At 33.4% G+C, this 27,594-nt stretch overlaps 1 protein-coding gene across 1 annotated transcript; it reads right to left on the minus strand.

The window, feature by feature from the left end:
• Window positions 1–27,584, minus strand: ZC3H15 (zinc finger CCCH-type containing 15). Its single transcript, XM_003764033.3, is given in 11 exon segments — window positions 1–4,269; window positions 5,526–5,652; window positions 6,318–6,419; window positions 6,600–6,746; window positions 8,211–8,393; window positions 9,935–10,026; window positions 10,352–10,504; window positions 12,017–12,128; window positions 14,637–14,738; window positions 27,274–27,288; window positions 27,290–27,584. Coding segments are annotated over 11 exon segments (1,497 nt in total). The 5' UTR covers window positions 27,566–27,584; the 3' UTR covers window positions 1–4,081.
• Between the last annotated feature and the right edge of the window lie 10 nt (window positions 27,585–27,594).

Consider the following 27,594-nt stretch of genomic DNA (forward strand, 5'->3'; position numbering starts at 1 on the left):
TTTTTTTTTTTTTTTTTTTTTTTTTTTTTTTTCCCCAGGAGAAATTAAGTGGTTTGAATGGTAACCAAACACACTAACTTTTGACACTAACTAGATACCACATGAATGTTGACAAGCCACTTAACTTATGCTTTCTGAAGTTACTTCCAGCTACAAATTCATAATTCAACTTATTAGCACCATACTTGAATTGAGAAGTGTCAGACATATGGCACAGTGTGGGCTCAATCAGAATAAAATGTAATTGGAAAATATTTAGCAATATAAATTAAAATACAATAAAAAATAGTTAACATTACATTTTAAAACTAAGGCAATATGTGAGTTAGAATCTTTAGGTATGGATCAGTATATCCCATTTCTATTTGAATTTGACATCATTGCTCTAAACATTACAACAGATAGAATAAACTTAGCTTGACAAATCCAATGACCAAAAAAATTAAGCTGAAACAATTATGCATACACATTAATGGTAAGCCAGACATTCCTTGCCTTCTGATAATGGTGAATAAAGGTAGAATAAAATCTACAATCTAACTATTTTCAAACACCTTGCATTTTCAAAAGCAGTTTGCCAAATCCAACAAAAATAACCCACAAAACCATAGTAGAGAATAATGACTTTACAACAAATAGAATATTGTTTTCAAACTTTTGGAAAAATGACTGCATCTTACCAAATATACCAAATGCCAAGATAAAGTTTCCATCTATATTCTAGTCTTATTTTACAATAAAAAGCTTAAGGTTAAAGACTGGGCTTAATAAACCCAATGACTAAATTAAGATTAAAAGTATTTTCTCTTTTGTCAAGAGTGAAAAAGATAATTTACAGAACTGTATTAAACAAGAAGGAAAAAAAAAGAATTAGCTTTAAGGTAATCTGGAAAAGTTTCAAAAAGTAGTATTAACTCACATTTATTTGAACAAATGAAAGGTAAACATGGTATGGAAAAGCCAAAAGTACTTTCTTTCTCTCTCTCTTTTTGAAAACATTTATCATTGCAATACTTCAGAGGACCACTTCATTTTCTTCTGGTTAATATTAAAATTAAAAGGGAATAGAAGAGAGTATTTGTGACAGTGCATACTATGTACCAGACACTGCTAAAGTTTTTATAAATACTATCTCATTTGATGGTCACAACAACCCTGTGAGATAGGTACTATTATTATTTCCATTTTCAATTGAGGAAACGAAGGGAAACAGATTTGTCCAGACTCAAAGAGAATTTGAACGAAAATTCAAACTTAGGTCTGACTCCAGGCCTGATATAATATCCATTATGCTGATAGCTGCCTGAGTAAATAATTTTGCATTTCCAATGTACATGACTCCGATAGATGGAAGCAACACAGCAGCACAGTGAGTAAAAAAAAAACTAACTGGCTGAAGGAAAATTATGGTCAGCCACATGTGGACAAATTTTTAATACTGAAACATTTCCCCTTTTTTTTACTCGGGTTTTTTAGGTATTTGGCGGCTTCAAAAATCATATATTAGTTTTAAGGCACTAACAATCTTTTTCTTTGACCAGAGAATTAAACTTGAGTTATGCCATCAAAATATGTCATCTTATTTTAGTATTTATATTGGCCCATATTAATGCAGCAAAAACCAAAGCCCAAAGTCAATGTCATCTTTCACTTCTCTTGATTTAGCATGTGAAAGATCTTTATTTAGTTTACAAAATAAAGACAAAGGAGGGGGGAAAATATCACTTACCTCTCCTCCAATGACTAGCTTCTTAAATAGTTTTGAAAATAATTGCTAAAAATTCAATGTTATTTAATAATATATTGTGATGAACATTTTGAAAAAGCTATCAGGGTCTTAGATAGGAAAAGTTAAGACATAACTCCTATATTTAAATTTTAGAAATTTTGCTTTTCCACATAAAGAATTCCAGTTAAATATGCCTTTTTACTTTGGTAAGAAATGAATCCAATCCTTGTAAGCATGGCCTGTGTTTCACAAAAGTTTGATAAGTTCCAGTGATAGCACTTTTTAGATAAAAGCAATTTTTGTGTGATTAACATCTTTACAAATTAGAAATCTGACTCTAGGTGAAGCAAAGGACTTCAGAGAGTAAACCAGTGCATTTCCTAGATTTAACAGAAAATGAGGGTGGAGAAATGAAGTGATCTGCTTAAGACTAAACAGTTAATTAGCGAGAAAGAGATTAGAACCCAGAAGCTATAATTCACAGGATCAGATTTAGGGGTAGAAGGGTCCTCAGAGGCCAGTCAAATCCAAAGTCATTTTACAGATGAAGAAATTGAGCACCAGGGAAACCAAGTGACTTGCCCAAGGCCACAAAGATATATTAGAGGAAGGATTTAAACTTATCTCCCCTCTGACTCTAGGGCCAGTGCTCCTTCTACTATAACACTCTTTATTAAATTTCTTTTAATAATATCCACTCTGAATCATAAACAATGGTAATTGATGATACAGTTGCATTTGAAGAATTGTCTTAATTCTGAACATTTATAATTTATGATACAAGGGAGAAATAGGCATATTATTTGGATAAACATTCTCTACTAAGGTTGTATTACCATGTTAATGGATAATTAAAACTACTCACTGAATAATACTGATGATTTTGTATTTCCCTAATGCCCCAGGGTCTGGCTTTAGTTCCAGTAGGACTCGGAGATCCCAGAATGATTAATAGGCTAACAATCAGAGTTATTTTCAAGGAACTAAGCTGTTTCATTATCACCATCACTTTTTCAGAAGAAAAGCTAGCTATTGTAATTTCACCCTATCCCTAAATTCTCTTATGATATTATGGATACAACCAACTCTTTACTATTTCATTTGTTAATTAGGTGTCCAGTTATAAGTTTTATGGTTTAGGTATTTGTCACGGCATAATCAAATCATTTACCTTTGTTGTGTCAAAGGTCTCTTTTAAAAGAAAAATGATTTTATTTTTGTCACACTAATTTTTAAAGACAAAGGTAAGACTAGATTGCCAATGGCAATTATCTTAAGCTTTAGATCACATTAATAATCCTTAAGTATTCTGATGGCGCACACTAAGTTTTAACTAATAGTAGAGAAATTAATGCTTAAAGTTTTTAAATAGTTTAAGAGATCACTTGAATATTAGTATCACTTTCACTTTAGGTTAAGTAGTGAATAGATGTCTTGGAGGCTATTGTTATCAATGTAAATGGATTTCTTAGTAGATTAGAATTGCTTATGTTTAAACCTGCATTCTAGTTGAACAATATAGTCCTGAGGGTCTATGTCTGCTGCTACCAATTACTGTCAACCTATTTAGAAGAAATTTAATTTCCAAAATGGAACCAAGACAAAAATTTTCATACAAATATACAGTATGGCCAACATACTTTATGACATATATAAAAATTATAAAATCATAAAAAATAAAAAGCCCATATTTTGATTTTTAACGTTTGATGGTCTTTATTTACAACTTTGTTGGCAAAAAAATGCAGAGGGAAAATTTAAAACGGTTTACAAAGGGCATTCCAGATGATGCTGTCAGTTTAAAGAACCTGCATCTTTAATGTCCATCTGATTAATTATCCAAAGAAACCCAACACTGAATCTGCATAAGTAGTCTATGAAGTACAGTGCTCTTATTTTAGGCTGTTTTTTAAAATATATAAATACAAATGAAATCAAATCACTCATTAAAAAGATGCAGCTTAAATGAGGGATATTTTCAATATGTATGTTGTACTTGGTAATAACACATGCCCAATGAAACTCACAAGTTGGAAAAAAGCAGTTATACTTTCTACTTCGATTATTTACAAAATCTTTTTTGTAATAACCATTATATTTCAAATTTCTTATGACCTACTCTGAACTTACTATGAGGTGTAGTCAAGGTCAGAATAGAGGTGGTAAGGATGAATATTCCTTTTTTTTTTTGTTTGTTTTTTTTTTTTTTTTGAGGAAAGGGTACATCCCCAAATCAGTGTGAGAAACCATAAACATCCTGTTTAAGAATTCTAGACAGGAGAAAAAAAAATTATTGTAGTCAATTTCTATTTATGCTGAGCTGAAAATTTTTTCCATTTGACTTGCTTGTTGTCATTCCTCTAGATCAAGTGTGTTTAATTCTTCTTCTAGTTCATCCAAATCCTCTCCAGTAAAAAGGTTTTCATCAACAGGAACAGCACCAATAACTCCATTTTCCTGTTCTTCTTCATTATTTTCTTCCAAATCACTTTGTTCTCCATTTTCTGCCCCACCTCCTGAAGCTTCACTCAATTTATTATCTGAAAATAAAGAAAAATCAATAAACCTGGAAAATAGAATAGCCATTCCATCACTTGGCTGAAAATCTCCTATTTATTCTTTTTCCCACTTAAAAACTGGTTTATAAGAGACGCTTAGTATTTGTTTCATTGCCATATACTATGGTATTACTGAGAACAAAACATATATGTCTACCCCAAAACAAAGTTCCTTGAAAGAAGAGATGTGTCTTACTCATTTCTATCTCTTCCTTAAGGATGTAGTACACTTGCTTGTACAAAGTAGATTGTCAGTAAATATTCAGTGAATTAGATACTTTTGGTGGATCTCTTTTGAAGAATGTATGCAGTATGTGGACAAGATTCAGACAGGATGAGAAGACAGATGGATGGAGTGGAATCTGTACAATATAGAGAGTACTTAAGTATTTAATGGAGAAAGTCCTAAGATACAAGATCCATCACAGTACTGAAGTATGACTTTTATAAAAACCTTTTATGTCAGAATGATGTCAAAATACCAAGTTGATTACACATCATATGTGTATTGAAACTCTAATAACATTAAACAATGCAACTATAATCCTATTACTAACTTTAGAAGTGATAAATAAGCTGAAATATTGCCTTTTTTAAAAAAAATTATACAGAACCTAAAGTTTCTTTATGACAGACAATTCATCTAGTAGCTTCAGCATATTGCTGCAATTTGGAGTCTGTAGATCTAGGTTTCAGCTCTGCAACTTATAATCTTCTTACCATTTCACTGTTTGGTTCCTGATCTTAACTGTAAAGCTAGTAGTTTGCTGCTAAAATCTATAGATTCTGTAAGATGTTCATTAAGTAATATTTGAAATACAACTTTCAAATATACTGTCTGTCTTGTGTACTTTCCAGTAATAATCTGTGTCGATTGATTGTCTAATTTAAAAAAAAATGGTGAAGTCTCAAAACTATTGTAATTATTAAATAGGGCAAAAGACCACACCAAAATTTAAGGGAATCTTACAAAATAAAGTGCTATATCATGTCATCTAAGAGATAAAGAAAATATACTTTATTTAGTTCTCAAGTGAAGTTACAAACCAAGGGAAATATATACAATGTTATAGTCACCTTTTACTATTATATTCATTTCTTAACAATCAGAAGCAGAAATATATCACAAAACCACACATTTCTTGTGACTTTTAATTCTTGAGAAAAGTTTTTGTTTTTTACTATAACTTCATTCAATTTTCTTCATCTTGGAAATATACATAAATTAGCCTACTTACCATCCTTCTCTACTGAAGTATATGTACTGAATCTTTCAAGACTAGCCACAGTGATACCAGTCTCGTCCACATCCTTTGGAATATACTGGCTCAAATCTATATCATTTACTCTTACCAGATCTTCAACCTTCAAGAAAAAGCACAAAAATGAAAATTTTGTTACAATTATAAACGTTATAAATCAGTCACTAATGTAATTTTTGTAACACTTTTCATAACTATCTAAAAAAATCAACTCTCAAATGACCTAATAAACTAATATTACATGACACTAGGTAAAAATGCTCAACTCTGAATGACAATCTAAGCGATTTATGCTTATTTAATTTCTTTTTGAGCTCCTGAAAGGGCAAATGGTCATTCCCAGAAATGTCATTTTATCCTTACTACTCTTTTCTAGAAGAAGAATTTAGCCAGTCTATTTGCTATTACTTCCACGTGTATTCACAAATATGATTGTTTTGTTGACTCTGCTTTCCCCATTACTTCTTTTATATTCTTCTTCCCTACCCCACCTACTCCCAATAATTCTGTTCTCTATTGATTTTTTTTGGTTTGTTTTACTTAGTTTTCTACAAAATGCTCTGGATTCTGTAGGATGATCTGGTAGGTAGAGAATTGGATTCTGAAATCAGAGGCCCTAGACTTGATTGTAGCTTTGTTACTTGTGTGATGTTAAGAAGCTTCACCTCCCTCCTTTTAAATGAGGGGACTGGATTCAACATTATCTTTAAAATCTATTGTTTATAACAACAACTAAGTCATAATTAGCCATCAAAAGCATTCTTTTACCTCATCACCACCGGTTCCTTGGGTATACCGGGTATCATCTGCTTCTTCATCATCATCATCAACTAGCTCAGGACGAAATTCAAATACTTCACGGCCACTGATCTAGTCATGTATACACACACACACACACACACACACACACAGAGATATTATATTGCATATTCAATGTCAGAATTTCAGAATTTAAAAAAAATGAAAAAACTTGTCTACATCAAGTGTTTTGTCTAATGATCCATATATGGATACAATCATTAATACTAACATAATTATTTTAGAACCTACCACTAGTGCTTTTCCTGCTTTAAAGTCTGCTTTTCTTCTTTCCATATCTTGTTCAAGCTTATCAATCTTTTCTTGTCTTTTTCTTTTCTTCCACGCAAGAAAAGACTCTAAAGTGATTTTGGTAACATTTGGTCCTAGGGCAGAACGCTAGGAGAGATTAAAAAATAGTTAATACCTTTTTTTTAGAAAGTCATGTTTCCAATATTTTATCAAAAGGATAGCTCCTTTATAATGTCCCTGTTTCTAAGAACTATTTCTGAAGACTTTTGTAATAAAATAAGGTTAACATCATTTAAGTTTTCCCCCAAAACATCAAAAGACAATAATTCTTTAAAAATGAGGTTCAACTTAATGTATTAAAATCTAATTATATCATACTTTGAATAGTCAAATTTTTTTAAAAATAAAATTAGAAGCAATTCTCAAAAGTATTTCACAGAAGAACTATATTCTCAAGAGCCAAAAAAATTAAATATTACCACCAAGAAAGCAGTAAAATAAAAGTTTTATTTAATTTTTTCTTGTAATTTAATTATTGATAAGGACAAATGAAAAATAAAAATGTTAACTGAAGATCATGAATCATGTAATTTGTAAGTTTAGGAATTAGGTTTCTGATGAACCCATATAATATTATAAACTGCCCATTTATATAATTTTGCTCAATTGTAAATTATCCATGCTGAGACAGAAAAAACAAACCTTGAGACACCCAAACAATCCATATTTCATTTCAGTCAGTTTCTATACCCTATTCTTCTTTCTTCCTTGGCTGAGCTGCTTGATTGCTGACAGGTCATAAATGAGGTGGTCATCAATAACTCCATTCCTTCTGATGAAATGGAGACCTACCAAGTCCTACATATCTCACTGGTGCCTGCTAAAGATGCTGCAGGTCAAGGAATCTTAACTTGAAGGGGCTCATAGGTTTCAAGTCCATTGGCACATCAAATAAACTAAGTAACCCAAGATTTTAGGGCCTTGCCATTTACCCTGCAGGTGAACTTTCTTTTATGTGTTATTTCCCCCAGGTCTTTGGGGGATTTTTCTAAGCTATATTAAGTGACACACATTAAACACTTAATAAATATTTTTAAATTGACTTGCTCATCCCTTTCTTTTTGATAAAACTTTCACTATAATTAAAGTTGCAAAAGGGAAAGATTTTGATTCTATCTCAAAATCTTTTCTTTCTCATATCTTCTTCAGTTATGTCTGACTTTGTGATTCCACATGGATTTTCTTGGAAAAGTTAATGGAGTGGTGTACCATTTCCTTTACCAACTGATTAAGGCAAACAGAGGTTAATTCACTGACCTGCCTAGGATCATACAGCTAGTGAGTATCTGAGAACTCAGGTCTTCCAAATTCAGTCCTAGCACTCTATTCATTGAGCCAACTAGTTACCGAGCAAAAGCTTGAAGCTATCTCAATAAAATAACATGAGCTCAATGTCAGAACAATAAAATCTTTACAATTAAACAGGCTATACTAATCATATTTTTCAAACAAAACAGTGCTGCTGCCCTCAAGTGGTAAAAATTAAAAACTCACAAACAAAGGCTTTCTTTAGGGTCAGAGGAAAAAAAATAAAACAAAACTTATAGTTACCTCTCTTTCTATTAAATCTTCTAATGAAATTTCATCTTCTTTTTCTTCTTTCTTCTTATCTTTTTTTAATACAAAACCAGGAGGAAGAGCATGACGATACATACAATTATCACCACCCCCTGGGCAAACCCAAAACCAGCCGTATTTGTTGTTTTCGATAGCATCAAGAAAATGCTTACACACCTGTAAAGAAACAATAATGTTCATGGATAATTGCTCCTCTGTCCTTGAACATTTTTTGTGACAATATTAAGAATACAGAAAAGGTAAATTCTTGTCTACACAAAATTTCAGCTTAAAAACAATTATTTTAAAGAAAATAAAAATGCAAAGAAAAACTTTGGAGCTTTTAAATTGTAAAATAATGTAATGGTCAATTAATTAAAAATTACACTTATACACATACCTACCCACCATAGATTTAATTGAATCCTTAATGAAATATTCATATAATTCAGCATTAACATTTATAAAGTTTATGTTAACAGCCATCAAAGATAATAATAAAATAACCTATCCTAAATGTTTATTTGCCTTATAAAATGCAAGCTTAGTAATCTGAGATAATTATGTAGGCACTATTAATTTCTAATGACAATTTAGGCATTAAGAAATATGGAGACATGAAAAGACAAAGCATACTAAAGAATTATAAATTACAAATAACTACAAATTGATATGATTACGAACATCATATCAATACCTTGGATTGCTAAAGCCATTCTGCATCTAAAACTTGTCTCCTCAAATGGAAAAATGTTTCCTTTTAGTTTTAATAATTAAAAATTATACCAACTGAAATTTTAATTACAAAATTTAAATCCAATTTTCATGGATAGGAAAAAATAAAGGAAGGATTCTGATTTGCCTTAAAATCATGATTATTTTTTAAGAAGTAATAAAATTTCAGGCAAAGCATGAAATGGGGAAGACATGGTAAGTAAAAAAAATGATTGTTAGGGAGAAAATATCACAAAGGGTGCAAATGTAAAAATTAACCCCTACAAATAGCAAGAACCTATTTTTACAAAGTAAACAGAAGTTGGGAATTGTGTGAGACAAAAGAATTAATATTCAATTTTCCAGATCCCAATGTCGCCATTTTTTTCCAACTAAGTGGTTGAAATTTAGTTCCCCTCAGAGAAACCAAGGGAACACAAGCATCAACTCTTCCTGAGAAGCTTACCTTTGACTCTCTGATTTAGGACAAGCAGTTAAACAGAGGTGGGAGAATGAGATAATTCTTTTTGTGTCCTGCCATCCCCCCTCCTCCGCAATCAAAGAAAAATGTAATTGGCTTGGAGGTTAAAGCTTTTAGGGAAATAAAATCCAGGAGACAGGGATTACAATGGGGAAAGGGTGACAATACCTCCATCTTGTTGGCATTCTCACATCCCTCCCAGGAACCCTTAAAAATCAGCCTCATAATCTATAGGAATTAAATGAATGAAAAATACCTACTGTTCTGACTATGCCATGCATTTGGAAGACTAGATGTTCTAGGTAATTATTTTGGGCAGATATTCTAGATAAACAATGAATTGGCCTATGAGAGATGGGATTATAGAAAATGACTGGAATATGCACCTTTGGATGGATGACCAAATCAATGAAATAACATTAATTTAAGGCATGACCTATTTTAAGAGGCCAAATACCTTGCCACATTAATTTCTCCCTAATGATAACAAATACTGCAAACTCAATTCAAGAAAAGGACATACTATTTGAGTTTTTGGTTTTTTCTTTTCCGCCTCACCATGCTTCTTGTTCACCACTTCTTCTAGCTTTTTCTCATCCCAATTATCCATGGTATCTAGATATGAAAGATGTTAAAATTAATATAATAACAGTTTATTCCTTTCTACACATTTGTTCTAAGAAAAAACTGGATATTTTATTCAAAGTAAACATCATCACAAAATGAGTACTAGTACAATTTATTGTTCTTTACATATTTTTAATTTAACAACCCCCAAATGATAAGGAATTATGATTTTACAAGTCAAAAGAGAAAGAGCAATTTTTAGGCAAGCAATTCAAATTATATGTTTACTCAAATTCTTTAAGGTACTGAACCCAACTACCAATGAACTAAAAAGTAATATTCGTATTTGATGCTAGAAAAACTACATACATACCTTTTTCAAGTTCTTCATCTCTTGCGTCTATATAAACACTTCGTTTTTCACATTTTCTTTCCAGAGATAAATCATGGGAGAACTTACACTTATCTCCTTTAGTACATTGCCCTTGTTTGAAAAATGCACATACTACCGATTTGGGATCTGCACCTATAACAAATGAAAAGAAAATTTGGCATTATAATCTTCTAGTGATCCTGTTTGGAAGTAGGCAGGATATAAATTCCAAATAAGTGAATCAGGTATTATTAACCCCATAAGAAACAAGAAGAACCATTTCAGTATGGACTATAGTAAGTTTTGGAATAAACTGATAAGTTCAATGAACTGATAAAAGACAGAGCAATAATTATTATGTAAATAATGCTATTCATTTTTAAAAGTCCAGATTTATGATATAATAGGGTAAACAAATATGGAAACTCCTCCATAGAAGAACATTAGTAACTCATTCATAACTTAAAGATAAGAGCACTTGGGGCACTGAGAGGTTAAGATATTTGTCTGTGGTTAACACATCTATTATGCATTAAGTCTTTCTGATAACTGTAAGATCACTTCACAACCATCAAATCTGGTTATCTCTTTACTATTTAATCTAATTCAACAAATCTCTTTAAATTACTTTGTGACAAGCATGTGCTACATACAAGCACACAAATATCAAAATGAAACCATCCCTGCCCTCAAAGAACTTTCTGAAAAATAAAATGTACACAATATGTTAATGCAAAGAGAGAAAAAAAAAAAGAAAAAACATATACAATGTAATTTGTATGTGGACATTTTTATAAGCATGAAGTTTGAGAGAAGCTGAGGATTCTTTGAAATAGATGAACAGACAACTCATTCTTTGGCAAGGGACAAAACATGGAGATCAAATGTTATGTACTGCACACAGCAATTAGGCCAACTAACATAGGAAGAAACTATCTAGAAGGCAGGGAATTGTATTGATAGTATCAAAAAATGCTGAAAGCATAAGAATTGAGAAAAGGATGACTAAATGAACAAGAAAGAAAGAGATCTAGGATGAAGGGGCATGGAGCAATGGCCCCTTTCTTCAAAGAGAACAAAGCTGCAATGAGGTGAGGTGGGAAAGTTAGTTAAGTTAGTAATATACTTGATGAATGGGTCCTCTAGGCTGGTAACACGCTTTCATGTAGCTTAGAGACACAGACTAAGCAGCTAAGGCTTTGAATTACACAGGGTCACAGCCATGCAAAGATGAGATACAGAAATAATAACTTTTAGGGAAGAGGTCAGGTCATGTATTGGGGGTAATAGCAATAAGAGTAACTCAAGTTTTTTGACTATTCTGACTTTTTTGGGGGAATGGGAGAAAGCAGTCACAAAATTAATGTCTCAGACTACCTGTAGTTATCTCTTAAGGTACTCTATAAAAGTATAAAAATAATTTTAATTCAATTAAAACATTTTTAAATGTCACAATTATGCCATGTGTGAGAAACAAAGAAATAGACTCAAACAGAAAAAAAAAGGAGTTATTAATCAGTGGTGGACTGAGCCTAAAAGAGCATTAATTAACAACAAGCTACTTATTTTTAGTAAGTATGCTTTGAAAATACAAATACAAATAAAACAGATTAAAAGTTTTTAATGAGTTATGCTTAACAAAAGAAACTGAATTTCCGATTTTACCTTTACTTATTTTCTGAGCAGCAACTACTGGTTTGAATAGTTCATTTAGCTCCTGAAGTTCTTTCTTCTTGTCATCTTTCTTCAATTTTTTATCACCTTCATTTTGTGCAGCCTATTATTTCAGATTTAAAATATTAGTTTTAGATTACTTACATTCCAAAGATCAAATACAATAAAGCATTGTTATGCTATAGATTGGTTATATCATACATTAAGCTATGCTCCCATAGCACAGAGAAAATTTTATATCATACAATGCAGGCATTATCCTTGTCTATCTAATAGTAATGGCTTTTTTCTTTACCGGGAATTGATAGCTTTCTTAAAGTCATATTTTTTTTTTCTTTTTGATTTTATAGTAATTCTTCAAAGGAAATATACATACTGGAAAATACCTCAAAAAATTTCTTATAAATATAGCAAACTTACAAAGGACTGTTAGCTCTGTTTATTAAAACATTTTGATTAATAATTATTTCCCAAGTACTTCATACACTTGTCAAAAATCTTCTGAACCATATTCTCTTGACTAAAACACAATTAAATCAATTTTCCCTTCTATCAAGTTTCTTTAAGAGGTACATTTGTTAAAATCTTACTGCAAAGATCAACAGAAAAGTGACAGTAGTTGAAAGTTCCTACAGTCTTATGGCGGTCAGTACAGGTGTATGCTAGTTCTGTAAACTTGGCCAATACCATTTAAATTCAGTTGTATAAATCTATTTGAACAAAGTTATGCATGTGAATTTATGAATGCATGCATGCACAAACATTCTTGCAAAAGTACATGGTGTAACATTATTTATTTGGAACTGTGATGACTATGAAGTATTTCACATAAAAGAAAATTTGAAAAGATGCACCCACTCTTGTACAATTCCTAGGCAACATTAGTTCTTGATACCATTTAATAAGTTCATGTCATGCTTTTTAAAATTAAAAAAAAAAAAATTATTTGGTAATGAGCTTGCTCAACTGACATGCTAGTGTTTACACAAGTGTAAACCCTTGCCTTTTTTCTTCTAAACAAAACTTTGTTTTTATTCATCTTTGAATGTTTACTAATCCTCCTATGATTTCTTCTGTAAAAGTTTAGAAGATGGAGTCCTATGCATATTTTCTTACAAATCTATCTTCTCATGACATGCTCTGTTCACCTTCTTTACACTATGTCCTAAAATGAAGTTATCATACTCTTCTATCGCGATGCCCAACACCAATGTTCCTATTATTTCTACTCCATCAATTCTCTTAATTAGTTCTTTTTTCTTATATCTGTTGTTTTAGTTAATGTTACTTTTCCCAAATTTTTGAATGGCTGCTATTTAATGCATAATATGCTTTTAAGATATAACTTATGCTGACCCTTCTAATTTGCTACTTTTAATTTCTTGTAAAATGAGAAAACATATGAGCTACATTGTAAATTTCATAACTAAATTAAACATAAAAAATATTTTTAAAATGTATAAAGTTAAAAGTTATTCCTCAATGGATAAGCAGTCAAAAATATGAATAAAGAATTCTCAAAAGCAATGGAAACCAAATAACTTGGGGTTTCATCTCACTTCTGGAAAATCAGCAAAGATGACAAAAAATAGGAATAGTAAATGTGGAATGGGTTGTGAAAGACAAGCCTATTGATACTTGTTGGTGGAGCTGTGAATTGGCTTAATTCTGAAAAGCAACTTGTAATCATGATAAAAATGCTCATATAGTTTGACCCAAATATTAGGATTTTTTGGCATATATTTCAAGATTATTAATAATACACCAAAATATTTACAGCAAAACTTTTTATATCAGTAAAGAATTGTAAACAAATAGATGTCCATAGACTGGGTTATGAGACTGAACAGTCTCATATAGAGAGAAATGTAAAAGACTATAACTATGATGTAAGAATGAATAAAACTGATGAGTAGTACAGGAAAACTGATGCAAAAATTAAATAGGCAGAACTAGAAAAGCAACATATAGAATGATTACAATAATGTTAGTGAAGAACAAGAAAATATTTAAAGCTGCATGTAGAGAAATAATAATGTCCAATTTAGACCCCTCAAAAAAGAGAAGGCACCACTTTTTATTTCCTTAGAGAGTAGAGAACAGGCACATGGAACACTACATATAGCATTAGACTTTTAAAATATGTTGTGGTTAGCTTTGCTGAACTGTTTTTCTCATCTTTAAAAAAAAAAAAAATTGGTATAAAAGATGATGCTCAAGGAAGGGGAAGAAAGAATTTAACAAAAACCAAAAACTCATATTATTATTATTATTATTATGATTATTTTGCAAATCTTGTCCTCTACCAGTTATGGGCTTTTTAAAAAACAAGATTATTCCCTCCTTGGGAGTCAGAAGTGTATATATGATTAATAGGAAGACACCAACAGAATCAAACGAAAAGAGAATCAATTTTCTGAACTAAGTTCCAATTAACAGATATTTCTTGTTCCTAACAGTGTTAAGATCAAAAACCATTCAAACCAAAGTCAAGGTAGCTTAAAGAATGAAAGGGGCTTATCAAAATGTAGAATAATAATTCATATGATTAAATACTATTTCTATTTCTCGGTTTAGTTATACAATTAAGCTTAACAAGAAAATTACTTACCTGTCGTGGATTTTGTTGACCAAATTTAACTTGATGAGTCACAGCCTTGATGAACTTCTGTTGCTTTGCTCCTTTCTTATTCTTCAAACCAAAAGTTTTGTCCTAAATGAGGAATATCACAAATGGGTCTTTACCAAGAAAAAAGACAAAGGTTTTTACCTAGTCATTAAGTTCTCTCTTACATCAACAAACTTCCTTTTATGCCTTAATTTTAATTGAGGTTCCTATCCAAAAATCACACAACATAGCCAAATGATCTGGCATTCCACAAATTAATCAGTATGCACCTGCCATGTGCCACGAAAACAAAACTAGAAAGAAGTATACTATGGCAGAGATTTAGTGCAGCATCATAAATTGCTTTTAAAAAAATCATAAATAATAAGCTTCAAATATATACTCAACTTATATGTAAAAAAGTCCTATCATACAAAGATTTATGAGAATAGAAGGAAACCTTTTTCATAGCTGTGGCTTGTGAGAACCAAATAAGGTAGAAAGGTGATCATTAAAAAAAGTAATTTGCATTAAAAATAAAATCTCATACCCAAGATGCATAGGGAAAGGGCAAAAATATTCAAGACCAGTAGAAATTCCTAATAGATCAAAAAGTCAAGGGATACATGTTTTCAGAGTGCCCCTCCCCCCCAAATATAAGCTTGCTATTAAAAGAAATATTAGTTAAATATTTCACATTAACCAAACTGGCAAAGATGATAAAGAGACTTTAGGGAGACAAATTTACTAACAAGTAAATTATTTGGAAAGTTAGTACTTAGTACAACTAACTAGAAAATCAAATGAAAAAATTATTGTAAAGGTCCAGAAGAAGTGTGTTAAGGTCCTGAATTAAGAGTGACTTCAATATCTCTTATGGACTACAACAATGGTTTCCTAATTGGTCTTCCTTCAATTTCTCCTCTTTCCATACTATCTGTAGCTGCTATTTCTGAAAAATAAGTCTGAAGGAATGAAATCAAGGCGCTAGAGGAAAAGGCAGGGACTTGCCTGCACTTTCCCCCAAACCTCTCTGAATATCCTCAGTAAAACAATTCCTGGATTAGTAGAACACACACAAAAAGATGGGTTGAAATAATTTTCCAACCAAAAACAACTTAGTAAGTCAGCAGGAAAGGTCTATTACACCTGGGTGAGAGTAAAGCACAGTCCAGTACAGGTATAGACCTAACTCTAGCAAACCCACGATCAGGCCTTAGGACCACTTGTAGAGAGCCAGAACTCTGGAGAAGTATACTTGAAACAAGGATACTTACAATAAGGTGTTAACTTAATAATGGTTCTCTAGTTGACATATACTTAGTAAGCAGATGTAATGATTCTCTAATTCACACATATATAGTGTGCTGTAATGATGTAATCATAATCATACTGAGATATTTAAGGGCTGAGAGGACTGGAAATGATACATTTCATCTTTGACCATCCTCCTGGTGGCTCTTCTGCCTCCTGCACTCCTCCACTAAGATCAAGACTGGGTCAGACTGTGACAGACACACATATTGTAAAGGAGACAATAAGAGATTTTAGACTCTATTCCTGACTATCCTTATGATGTCTTTCCTGCTGAGACCAAGGCCCATCCGGAGGTCCCCCTGAAAGCTAGCCTGGACATTACAACCACTCAATCAGTATTTGTAGGAACTGCTCTGGAACTCTCAATCCACAGATGGTAGTGAGTTGAATAATTGGGATCTCTTTTTTAGCACTGAGGCAGTCCTCTGTTGCTTTGCCTATGCTTGGAGAGAGATAAAAGTCCTAGGGGGCAGTCCCAGGGCGAGGAGGAGCACAAGCACATTAGAGCCCGTGGCCGCAGTGGAACAGAAACCCTTGTTATAATTCCAGGGCAGAAAAAAATTCTTGTGGTCATTCCTAGATTAGTGTACAGACCAGAATAGGAGTAAATCTTCTTAGATCATACTACCTTTGAAAAAACCAAAAACTTATAGGTCCCTAGAAGCTGCACAAAACTCAAGATTGGAGTGGTATATCCTCTACCCTGGAAGCAAAACCCTATTTTAACAAAGAATTAAAAATCAAGAAATAGGCTGGGGAAATAAGCCAACAACAAGAAAAAAAATATTGACCATAGAAAGTTACAATGGGGACAAGATTAAAATATATATGCAGAAGATACTAAAGAAAATTAAAATAAAAAAGAGTAGGTCAAATGGTAAATGAGATACAAAAGCTCAATGAAGGAAATTCCTCAAAAATTAGAATTGAGTAAATGAAATCTAATGACTTCTTGAGAAATCAAGAAACAACTTAAAATCCCAAGAAAAGATTTTTTTTTTTAAAATAGAAGACAAGGTCTTATTTGCTTTTCACTGGCCTACATTTTTGAAGTGCAATTTCATTTTGTTAGCAAAAATCTGGAGAACTTAAGACTTTTCTGATCTGTTCTGTCCTCTTCCCAGAATCTTCTCTCCTCATTAACTTTAAAACTAGTTTTCAAATTATATTTCCAGTCTGATTATATTTTACTTCAGATACTCTGTTTTAGAATCAAATTGGCTTTCTTGTGTTTCCCCACTTTTCTTTTTATACTCTTTTTTGCATTGTGTCCTCACCCTTCTTCTGCTTGAAATATATTACGTCCTCACTTTTAATTCTTAAAGCCTCCAGTTTCCTTTAAAGTTCTACCTTCTACATAGATCTTTTCATGATTTTTAGTCCTTCAAATCACCTTGTATTTATTTTGTACATACATGCACTTACTGTTCTTTCAATGGAACACAGATTCCTTTTGTTCTCAGCTTTTTATACCCAATTCTGGCATATTGCTTGACACAGAGTATGCACGTAATACTTACTTGATTGGAAGATGAATAGAGAAGGATTATAAGCTGCCATAATAGTGTCTGATAATATCTAAACATCCCTAAAGAATTCATTTAATTCAACTTCTTTGAAGGTCAAGTGACTTGTCTAACATCACCTTGTTAATTAATAAATAGTAAGGTGACTAACACCTAGTTCTTACGAAGTCAAAACTCCTTTCACTAACAATGTTTAAAATATAGTGAACTCTTAATTTCAATAGCTAGACTTATTAATTAGCATTTCTGTTCAACTGACTATAAAATGTATTTGATGTTGGTGATTCCAAAGCACTTGAAAGACCTAAAGGGTTTTTTTATTTTTATTTTTTATTTAATAGCCTTTTATTTACAGGTTATATGTATGAGTAACTTTACAGCATTAACAATTGCCAAACCTCTTGTTCCAATTTTTCACCTCTTACCCCCCTACCCTCTCCCCCAGAATGGCAGGATGACCAGTAGATGTTAAATATATCAAAATATAAATTAGATACACAATAAGTATACATGACCAAACTGTTATTTTGCTGTACAAAAAGAATCAGACTCTGAAATATTGTACAATTTAGCTTGTGAAGGAAATCAAAAATGCAGGTGGGCATAAATATAGGGATTGGGAATTCAATGGTTTTTAGTCATCACCCAGAGTTCTTTCTCTGGGTATAGCTGGTTCAGTTCATTACTGCTCCATTGGAAATGATTTGGTTGATCTCATTGCTGAGGATGGCCAGGTCCATCAGAACTGGTCATCATATAGTATTGTTGTTGAAGTATATAATGATCTCCTGGTCCTGCTCATTTCACTCAGCATCAGTTCGTGTAAGTCTCTCCAGGCCTTTCTGAAATCATCCTGTTGGTCATTTCTTACAGAACAATAATATTCCATAATATTCATATACCACAATTTATTCAGCCATTCTCCAACTGATGGGCATCCACTCAGTTTCCAGTTTCTAGCCACTACAAAGAGGGCTGCCACAAACATTCGTGCACATACAGGTCCCTTTCCCTAAAGAGTTTTTTTAAAGACAAAGATAAAAGTACATTTTTCAAAGTCTAGTTTATTTTGTCATATTACTTTTTTAATCAGTCATTTTTTGGATGCATGTTTATCTTGAGATACATTTGAATACATAGATGTGCATTTAGAATACAAACTAATGTTTATATTAATTTTACTCCATAGTCCATATGATATATAGTTTAATAATAATTACCAATTATTCCTTCTCTTCCTATGTGTCACCCTTCCTAAATCAATTATTTGTTCTTGAGAACTTCAATTCTTTCATCTCTTAGTACTAGCTCAGGCCATTTACCTTAGTTCATTTTTTCTCCTTTTGAATGCTGCCCTTAATTAGCAATGTTAACTCCACACTTACTGGGCTCTCTAATCTCAGTTGTTACAAGGCTCAATTTATCTCTTGCCAAATTTATCCTGGATTATCCAATATTAATTAGGCCCTCTCAGCAGCAAGATAGTCCTTTAACTCTTCCCCAATTGATTCTCCCATTCTTCATATAAGTTATTATAAAACTTCTTTTTCCTCCTTAAGCCTTTCATATCTCCCTCTTCTTTCACTTCTAAATTGAGGAACTTGCCTCTTAATTTTACTGAAACAATTGATGCCTTTTAATTGAGTTACTTCTTTCATTTTCTTCATCTGAAAACCCCTCCCCATTAGTCCCCACTCTTTTTTTTCTAATCTCTGACAGCACTTCTTCTCCCTGTCAAAGACAATTCTACTATACCTGTATATGATTCCATGCTCTATCATCTTCTCCAGCAGACTTGCAAAGCCAATCATGTCATTCACGATTCTTCAATCTCTCCTTATCTACTGATTTCTTCCCTGTTGTCTTAAAAACATGCTCACTTCCCTTAAATCCTAAAAAACCCCCCATAACTGTCAAGATATTAGGAGATACCCTGTTAACCAGAGATAAGGCTCTGCAAGCAAATTGTGCCCTGACATTAGTATAACAAGTATTTGTATTCACTCTCTGAATGTTCTCAGCCACAGCAAAATCCCAGAATTATTTCTGGTCATGCAGCCCTGTTATTAACCCTTCATTGTCAGAGCTATACCCCACTGTACAGTCACTGGTTATAAGTACTGAAATCTCCCCAAATGAAAGCGAGTCCCCCTCCCAGGGGTAGGGATTAGCATAGATGTCCTTGTATGCAAGCAGTTTTCCTCACTTTGAAATCAAACTTCTGTTTAATTCCTTACTCTTCTATTTTACCTGCTTTGTTTGGCTCTGGCCAGCCTCAGGTTAGAGGCCATTCTAACCAGTTGACATTAATTGGTGTCAGAAGTGGAAATGGGAACAGAACTGGACCATTAGACTCTCCAGTACCAGTAGTAACAGATTAGGCACCAGCAGAGAATTATTTCTCCAGAGTCTGATCCCAATCACTCTCTGTAGAGTCCCTTGCCTTTGTTTCTGCTGTAATCTGAGCTCCTGCCTTGGTTGAGGTTAAGTCCAGGGCCCCTTCCTAGACCTGGTTCATCTTCATTCTATTAAGAATACTCTTTCTTGATTTAACTCAGTTTCAATTGATCAAGGATGGACAGAAGCAGCTACACCCAAAGAAAGAACACTAGGAAATGAATGTAAACTGCTTGCATTTTTGTTTTTCCTCCCGGGTTATTTATACCTTTTGAATCCAATTCTCCCTGAGCAGCAAGAGAACTGTTCAGTTCTGCACACATATATTGTATCTAAGATATACAGTAACCTCTTTAACACGTATAGGACTGCTTGCCATCTGGGGGAGGGGGTGGAGGGAGGGAGGGGAAAAATCAGAACAGAAGTGAGTGCAAGGGATAATGTTGTCAAAAATTACCCTGTCATGTGTTCTGGCAATAAAAAGTTGTTTAAAAAAAAAAATACTCTTTCTTAACTGCACATCTCTTATAAACTGGCCTCTCGGCAAACCCTGATCCTTCACCATACAGTCCAGTAAAACCTGTGATTGTGTGCATTCCTTGGTACAATGTGCCTCAGTCCAACTAGTTAGAATCAGAGTTGTAATTGTAAAAGTGTACTCTATTAAGAATTGTTTGTAAAACATCTCTGTCTTGTCTGCATTGCAATCTCTTACTTTGAAAGATTTAAAATACAGTCACAGCCACTTTTAAGGTCTGTAATCAGAGAGATTAGAACACTGGAAAAGATTAATGAACTTTCATAGTTGAAACAACTGCCCCAGTAAGCAAGAATAATTCCCACTTTAGGCTTTGTGCAGGAATTATTAGAGAATTATTAGAGAAAAAAACCAACACAAAACCTTGTAAGTTATCTTTCCTCCTGTGATTTCTTTCAGCTTTGGCTATGTTGAAGTTATAGAAATAGTTAGATAATCAAAATTTGTGGAACTACTAAAACATTTTAGCAGATTAAGGAATTTAAAGATTAATGAATTATGATCACAAAGCAAAATTCCTCAGACTTCAGGGTAATTTTAGGAACTCATTCCTTTCTGAAATATCTTAATAAAATTCTGGGTACCATTCTATAGAATATATTTGAACGAAAAATAAAGGTTAAGAGTGTTGAAAGTAAATAGCAAGATTAATAGCTTCATTGTTCTAGAGCAAGAAGAAAGGTAGCTAATTTTGAATTAATTCCAGAATGAAGGGAAAAATGGTAAACAGCAACCTTTTCTTAACCCTTCCTTGAATACTGTTTTTAAACTAGAGATCACCTATTACTTTCCCAGATCAACAAACTTTCTCCCAGTTAACCCCTCTCTCATTCCTACACCCTCAGATGTTAGAAGGAAAAACATTAGAAAAATGTAGAGAAATTTGAATTGTTTTACATCTTCAGCTTTGTAGTTCATTGTCTAAGAAGGTCCACTTGGGTTACAGAAATGCCATAAACTGGCAGTGACCCTGGGGAGTCTATGGCCCTGGGCATCCTGCAGTCTGCCTCTCTAAAGCAAGCCTGGGAGCATAACTTTGAGTGTAGTAAATCTTGCCCAGAGACTGCAAATGGTGCCAGCATCCACTTTGCCCTGAGGCCAGGAGCTAACACTAATAGAAAGATCTTGACACCTGCACCTGGGATACCCATTTTGCAGCCAGTACTTTCTGCCTCCCTCCCACCATGCTCTAGCCTAATCAGTATCTTCAGTGCAGACCTAGCCCTTGGCAAGCCTTGTTGTTACCCAGGAAGATCCTGGTGCATTTGGCAAGACCTAGCATGTGTGTGCACGTGTGCGTGGGCAGGGTAGCAGTGCCCAGGCAGCCTTTGCCCTTGGTAAAGAAGCTCATCCTTCTCTATTTGGGTTGCAGAATTTCTTCTTCTTTTTTTTTTTTTAAATTAATCTTCAGCAAGTTATTGTATCTGTTTGCCCCAGTTAATGTGTAAAGAGAAAATAATGGTACTCTTTCCTGGGTTGTTGTGTTTATACACACACACACACACACACGTATATGTTATATATTACATAATGCAAAATTTAATAGTTATTGGTGTATGCTAAGCCCTATATTATTATTATTGCTTTAATTGAATGAAATTGTTCCATACCTGATAACTCTAAAGTGATTTGAAAATGTCAAAGGTAATAAGATCAATGATTTTTATATGGGATAATTTGGAAATGCAATTGCTATCACTAAAATTTACTGTTTGTTATATTTCTAAATTTTCTTATATTTTGAAATTTGAGAGACCATTGTAACAGAAAAGCTGTTTAGACAAAACAACCTTTTAATCTGAATGCTGTTACACATCCTTAAGTTATATTAAAGTTGTAACTTCAACATATTAATGATGAGTCAATTATCAGGTATTTGCTGTATATCTAAAGTCCCTGAATATAAGTAGTTTTAATTTATAAGTAAAGGATAAATGCAATGTTAATCATTAGGAAAACATCAGGAAAAATATTCAAGCCCTAAGTTGTGAAATTCTGCTATTTAAGGTAAAAATTCTTGGGAATGTAATTTACTATTGTTTCGAGCTTTGATTACAGGTATTCTTGTCTGTCTAAAGTGTCATGAAGCTAAGAATAGAAAATGGCATGTGCTGTAATCTGGGAACTGCAGGTGGATATCCATGCCAGGGAAAAGTTTTGGGGATGACTTAGGCTCAACCCAGGTAGGAAGGATCCTCCTCACCTTATTTTTCCATTGTGCTATTTCCTTTCCAAAAAGGAAATTTCCCCAACCGATTGATCCTGAAATTTGCTTTTGATACATTGTGATTACAAGATTGGCTATTGCAGCTGACTCATGCCTAGAATCAAACAACACTAAGGGAGTTTCCTCTCTGGTTATAATGACAACTTAGTTAAGACTACTTAATTACATTCCTCTTTTACCTTTTTATAGCAAATTTTTACAATCAACAAGTTTTGTAAATACAATACTAAATGTATCAGGTAAGTAATATTGGGACATATCTGAGTTACTATATAACAGGATACAAGTATGAACATCTTACAACTTCAACCTGTATTTGTGGCCAAATTTTAATAAAAAAAAAGTTAATATTCTTCTAAGAGAAAAATGATTAAACAAATAACACAAAGGTGTAATGTAAAAGTTTTCTAATTAAGTGGAATAATAAATTTTGAGAAAAATAACAGGATTAGACTTCTATAAGAATTATAAACAGATGCAGAATTGGCTTCCAAAATTCAGGCTTTGCATATGTTTTTGTATTAAGTTCTAAAAATTGGATTTACCTGTAAATTGTATGATGGTAAAGTGAAATTATTTCATCATTACTAAAGTATCTATGTGATAATTTTAAAAGGCATAAGAGTCCATTTTGCAGTTGGACCCTCATAAATTTCTACAAGATTCTTATAAGATTACATACAGATTTAGGTAAGGGCAGAAATAGCATGTAGTATGTAAAGTTAAGAACCAAATTTCAATGACTATACTAAAGTATATTAGTTCAGATTTATCAAGGAACCTCTAAGATATAGAACCAGAGCCCATCTCAGAGTTGTCCTGAGAAAAAGTATACTGTCCAAGAAAAGATATATTTGGATCAGATAAATATGTGAGACGTCTGGGACTCAAAAGATATTGTTGATTAAGAAGATATTGAGAATGCATTATTAGTATAGAGACTAGTGAAGAAATCATCTTAGTGTTCTGTTTTAAGATTTTTCTTGGTTACCTGGGTGACATCTCCCTTCTTAAAAATAGTCTGTGAGCCCTTTAGTGGTTTGATTTTTACCTGACCTTTCGGTAATTATGAAATTATGGAAATTAGGAGAAAACTTATTGCATTGTTTGAACCTAGTGCTAACATGGCAGGGAAACTGGACCATCTCTCTGTGCTATTTAGAGACCTTTAATTAAGGGTAACAGGAAACTAAGAATCAAAAATTGATGCAAAGGAGTTTTCTCACAATTGCACATTTCAAGTAACCCATGTCTCCCCACACTAAAAGCAGATCCCCTCACTAGGACTAGGGCTCTAGTAAAGATGTCCTAGTAAAGGACTAGGACAAAGAGTCCTGGCTCACTTTGAAATAAACTTCTGTTTAATCCTTTACTCTTTTGTGTAGCCTGCTTGGTTTGGTTCTGGCCACACACAGGTTAGAGACTGATTTGGTCTTGCTGACAAAGAAAAACATTAGCCCTTACCATCTCCTTCAAGAAAATGGCCTTAATTTCTCCTCTCTTTATATTCTGGGGAAAAAAATTGTCTCTACTTTTTGTCTCCATTTCCTCTCTTCAAAATTATTTTTAAACTAATTAAAAACTATTCTTTTCATTTACCAATGAATAAAGATTACTGAATTTGTTTAGTTTTTTCTCAGTCCATGTCCTTCTATTTCTTTTGACATTTTTGAATACCTTTTCCAGTTATTTTCCTCCCTGATTACCCACTTCTTTACTCAATCTCCTTTGCTGGTTCATTATTATTTCCATATACTTTAATTGTGGGTGTTCTTCAAGATAATGTCCTAGGACCTTTTCTCTATGTTCTCTTTTGGTAACTATCAACTTTCATGTGTTCAAATCACCTGAATACAGATGATTTTTAGATCGACATATAAAGAACCAATCTCTCTCTTGATTTTCAGTCCCACATCACCAATTATTGAATATTTTAAAATGCCTCAATCCTAACACATCCAAAACCAAACTCAATATCCTCTTCACAAACACTCCTCTCTCTCAAACTTTCCTATTTATGCTAAAGGCTTTATATCTTTATCTTCCAGGTTTCTAATATAAATATTCTTCCTTTGCTGTCTTCTACAAGACAGTGAGATACTATATACTACAAAATATTTCTTGCCTTTCTGTATTCCCAATATTTGGCATGGTTCTTTGCACAAAGTAATCTGATAAATGCTTACTGACAGAATGAGCAACTTCAATATCTAATGAGTTAGTTGTCAAATTCTATTTTTCACTTATACAACGAAATGTTCATTCATCTGCATATAGCACAAAATTGAACATAACCAGTTCTTAAATTTCATAGGATTTGCACAACAAATCTGTTAACATGAAAATGTCTACATCAAGAATAAAATAAAAACATAATAATGGTAGTAAAAACTTGGAGGTTGAAAAGACACAGAAGTATGGGAGAGAACTGGCTAAGCAAATTTAAGGCATAATTCTAAACAGGTTTTGAAACCTCAGTTACCAACTTTATTCTTCTTAATTTAAATAAGCTGTATTTTTTTGGGGGGGGGGGGGTTTCATCTTAGTTGAATAGCTGGCTAGAGTTAAATTTTGATATTTGATTTGTCATGCTAATGCTTTCTTGTGACGAGATATAATATTTTTCTCTGGAGGTTTCTCTATTGAGTAAAACAAGCCTAAAGATTTAAGAGTTAGTTCAAATTTATTTTTTAAAAAAGTTTGATATATTTGGACAAATTCTAAACTGCCCTTCAAAAATTAGATAAGATGACATTTGAAGTTCTTTTTAGAAGCAATGATAGAATTATTTAGAAATGAAGCTTAAAAAAAATTTTGGTTAAGAAAAAAGTTTGTTATTTGAATATAACATACCTAGCAGAAAACACTCCGGCTGAAGATAGAAAACTGCAAGTGCCTATAAACTTCCTAAAAAACTAGAAAAATCCAACATATTATATAACTGAAAGGTACATAAAGTAGACACTTAGATGGTTGAATGAAATGACAGCCCCAGAATACCTTTGTAATGTAAGTTCTGTAGTTGAAGTATAGAATAATTCAAGCAACAATCATTTTTATGATTTCATGATACCTGGGTAAAGTGTGAGATACGGTGCAATATACAGGACATGGATTTGGGGAAAGCAGGTAGATAAGTAAAAGGCCATTCTACTTTCTTATCCCTAACTAAAGGCAGGTGAAAAAAAAAATCCAAATATTCCCAGTAAAGTGGGAGGCAGCCCATTCTCCACTTAATCTTTCAAATAATGGTAACAACTCTACACCTACAATTCTTAACTGAAACACAGTATGGCTTCAGGTGAGGTGAGAAAAGATTTGAGCTTTCTTAATGTTATTTTGTGACAATCTGAAAATGGAATAAGCTCTTCCTTTAAAAAAAATTCTGAGAGTGGAAATACCTTTTATACTGTTACAAATTATTTTATCAAATACTTGTTCATAAATATTTTATTGAAATAAAATGTTTCAAATTGACTGATGTGGTTTGGTCTACATATACTGGACTTTCATAACTATTAAGTGGTAACAGAAGCAACTAAAAGAGAACTAACTTTTAAAAGCACTGGAGAAATAAGAACCTCAAATTTTTTTCTGATGGAAACAGATAAAAGCTATTATACATGTCTTGAAAAATTTACTTCTTTTAAAATTATAATTATGAGCAACACTAACACTAAGGAACGATAAGAATTTTAGGATAATCCTTTTAAGGCACTAAGAATTTTATGTCACTTTCTTCAGATTCTAGAACTAGAAGTACATGGTAAGTTGAGCTATTTTAAAAAACTTCCAAATTTAAAAACTTGTTTTTGACTTTAACACCTCATAAATTAACGCTAAACAGACACCAAGAGTTTATGGCCATGTATAATTTGGAGTGACAAATTTTCTAAATTCTATCTTAATTACTCTGATCCCTCCCCCCAAACTATTTAAATCGGGTAAGTCTTGTAAGTTATTTTTGTAGTTTCCTTACAGAGGACATCAGAACGGCAATAATACAGGGAGAGTGGGACCAAAAAACCTCTAAACATTTCTTGAAATCTTTTTTCTTTGCATTTGTCTTTCTTTGTTTAAGCGACTGTAGGGGAAAGGAGAAAGCCGAGGCCCAGAAAGTTGAAGAAATTGCTAGGCTAAAAGAGAAATCACTGGCGGGACCAAACGTGACCTTTCCAACTCTTCAAACACAGTGTACTGGATGAAAAGGACAAAGACCCTCAGTCTATATAGGAGAGGACATTGGGGAATGGGGCGGCGGGGATGGTCGTACTTGTACAAAATCCCCAGAGAATACAAAGTGAATGTTGAGTACAGGTTTTGCAAAGGTGGGGGAGGGGCAGCAAGAGCAGTACCTGCCTCTCCTTTTCCCTCCCCCACTCCTAGCGCATACCAGCCGCTGGTCATAGTCACTATGACGATTGGAAGAGAAGCGTCACTACAAGGATCAGGGAGAAGAGAAGTTAAGAGGGTGGGAAAGGGGTGGGCGAGGAGGCCAGGAAGGATTGCGAGGGGGCAGGGCTGGAATTGAGATGAGACACGTGGACTCAAGGGATCGAAGGGCCTGCGGGACCCGGGCGCGGGCGCTCAGGAGGGCCCAGTTCCGGAGGGAAGAGGGAGGGGTCGCTCTCTTACCTCAATGATTTTCTCCTTCTTTTTCTGTTCTGCTTTCTTGTTGCCCCCGGCCTGAGCCTGTTTTTTGGGGGGCATGGCGGAGACGGCCCAGGCTCAGGGCACTGCCCCGCTCAAACCCGAATGGAGGGGAAAAGGGGAAGGGAAGAAGGCCACCGCCACCACCGCAGCCCAGCGCGGAAGGCGAATCGTTCACGCCCGGCCGAAAAGCAGCCTTTGCGACAGGTCGGAACCGGTGCCGCGGAGCATTGTGGGGGCTTCCTGTATAGAAGTAACCGGAAGCAGGGATACGCATGCGCCGTTTTAGCGTGTTGGGAGAGGGGA

Source organism: Sarcophilus harrisii, chromosome 3, assembly GCF_902635505.1.
Source record: "Sarcophilus harrisii chromosome 3, mSarHar1.11, whole genome shotgun sequence".
In the NCBI taxonomy this organism is placed as follows: domain Eukaryota; kingdom Metazoa; phylum Chordata; class Mammalia; order Dasyuromorphia; family Dasyuridae; genus Sarcophilus; species Sarcophilus harrisii.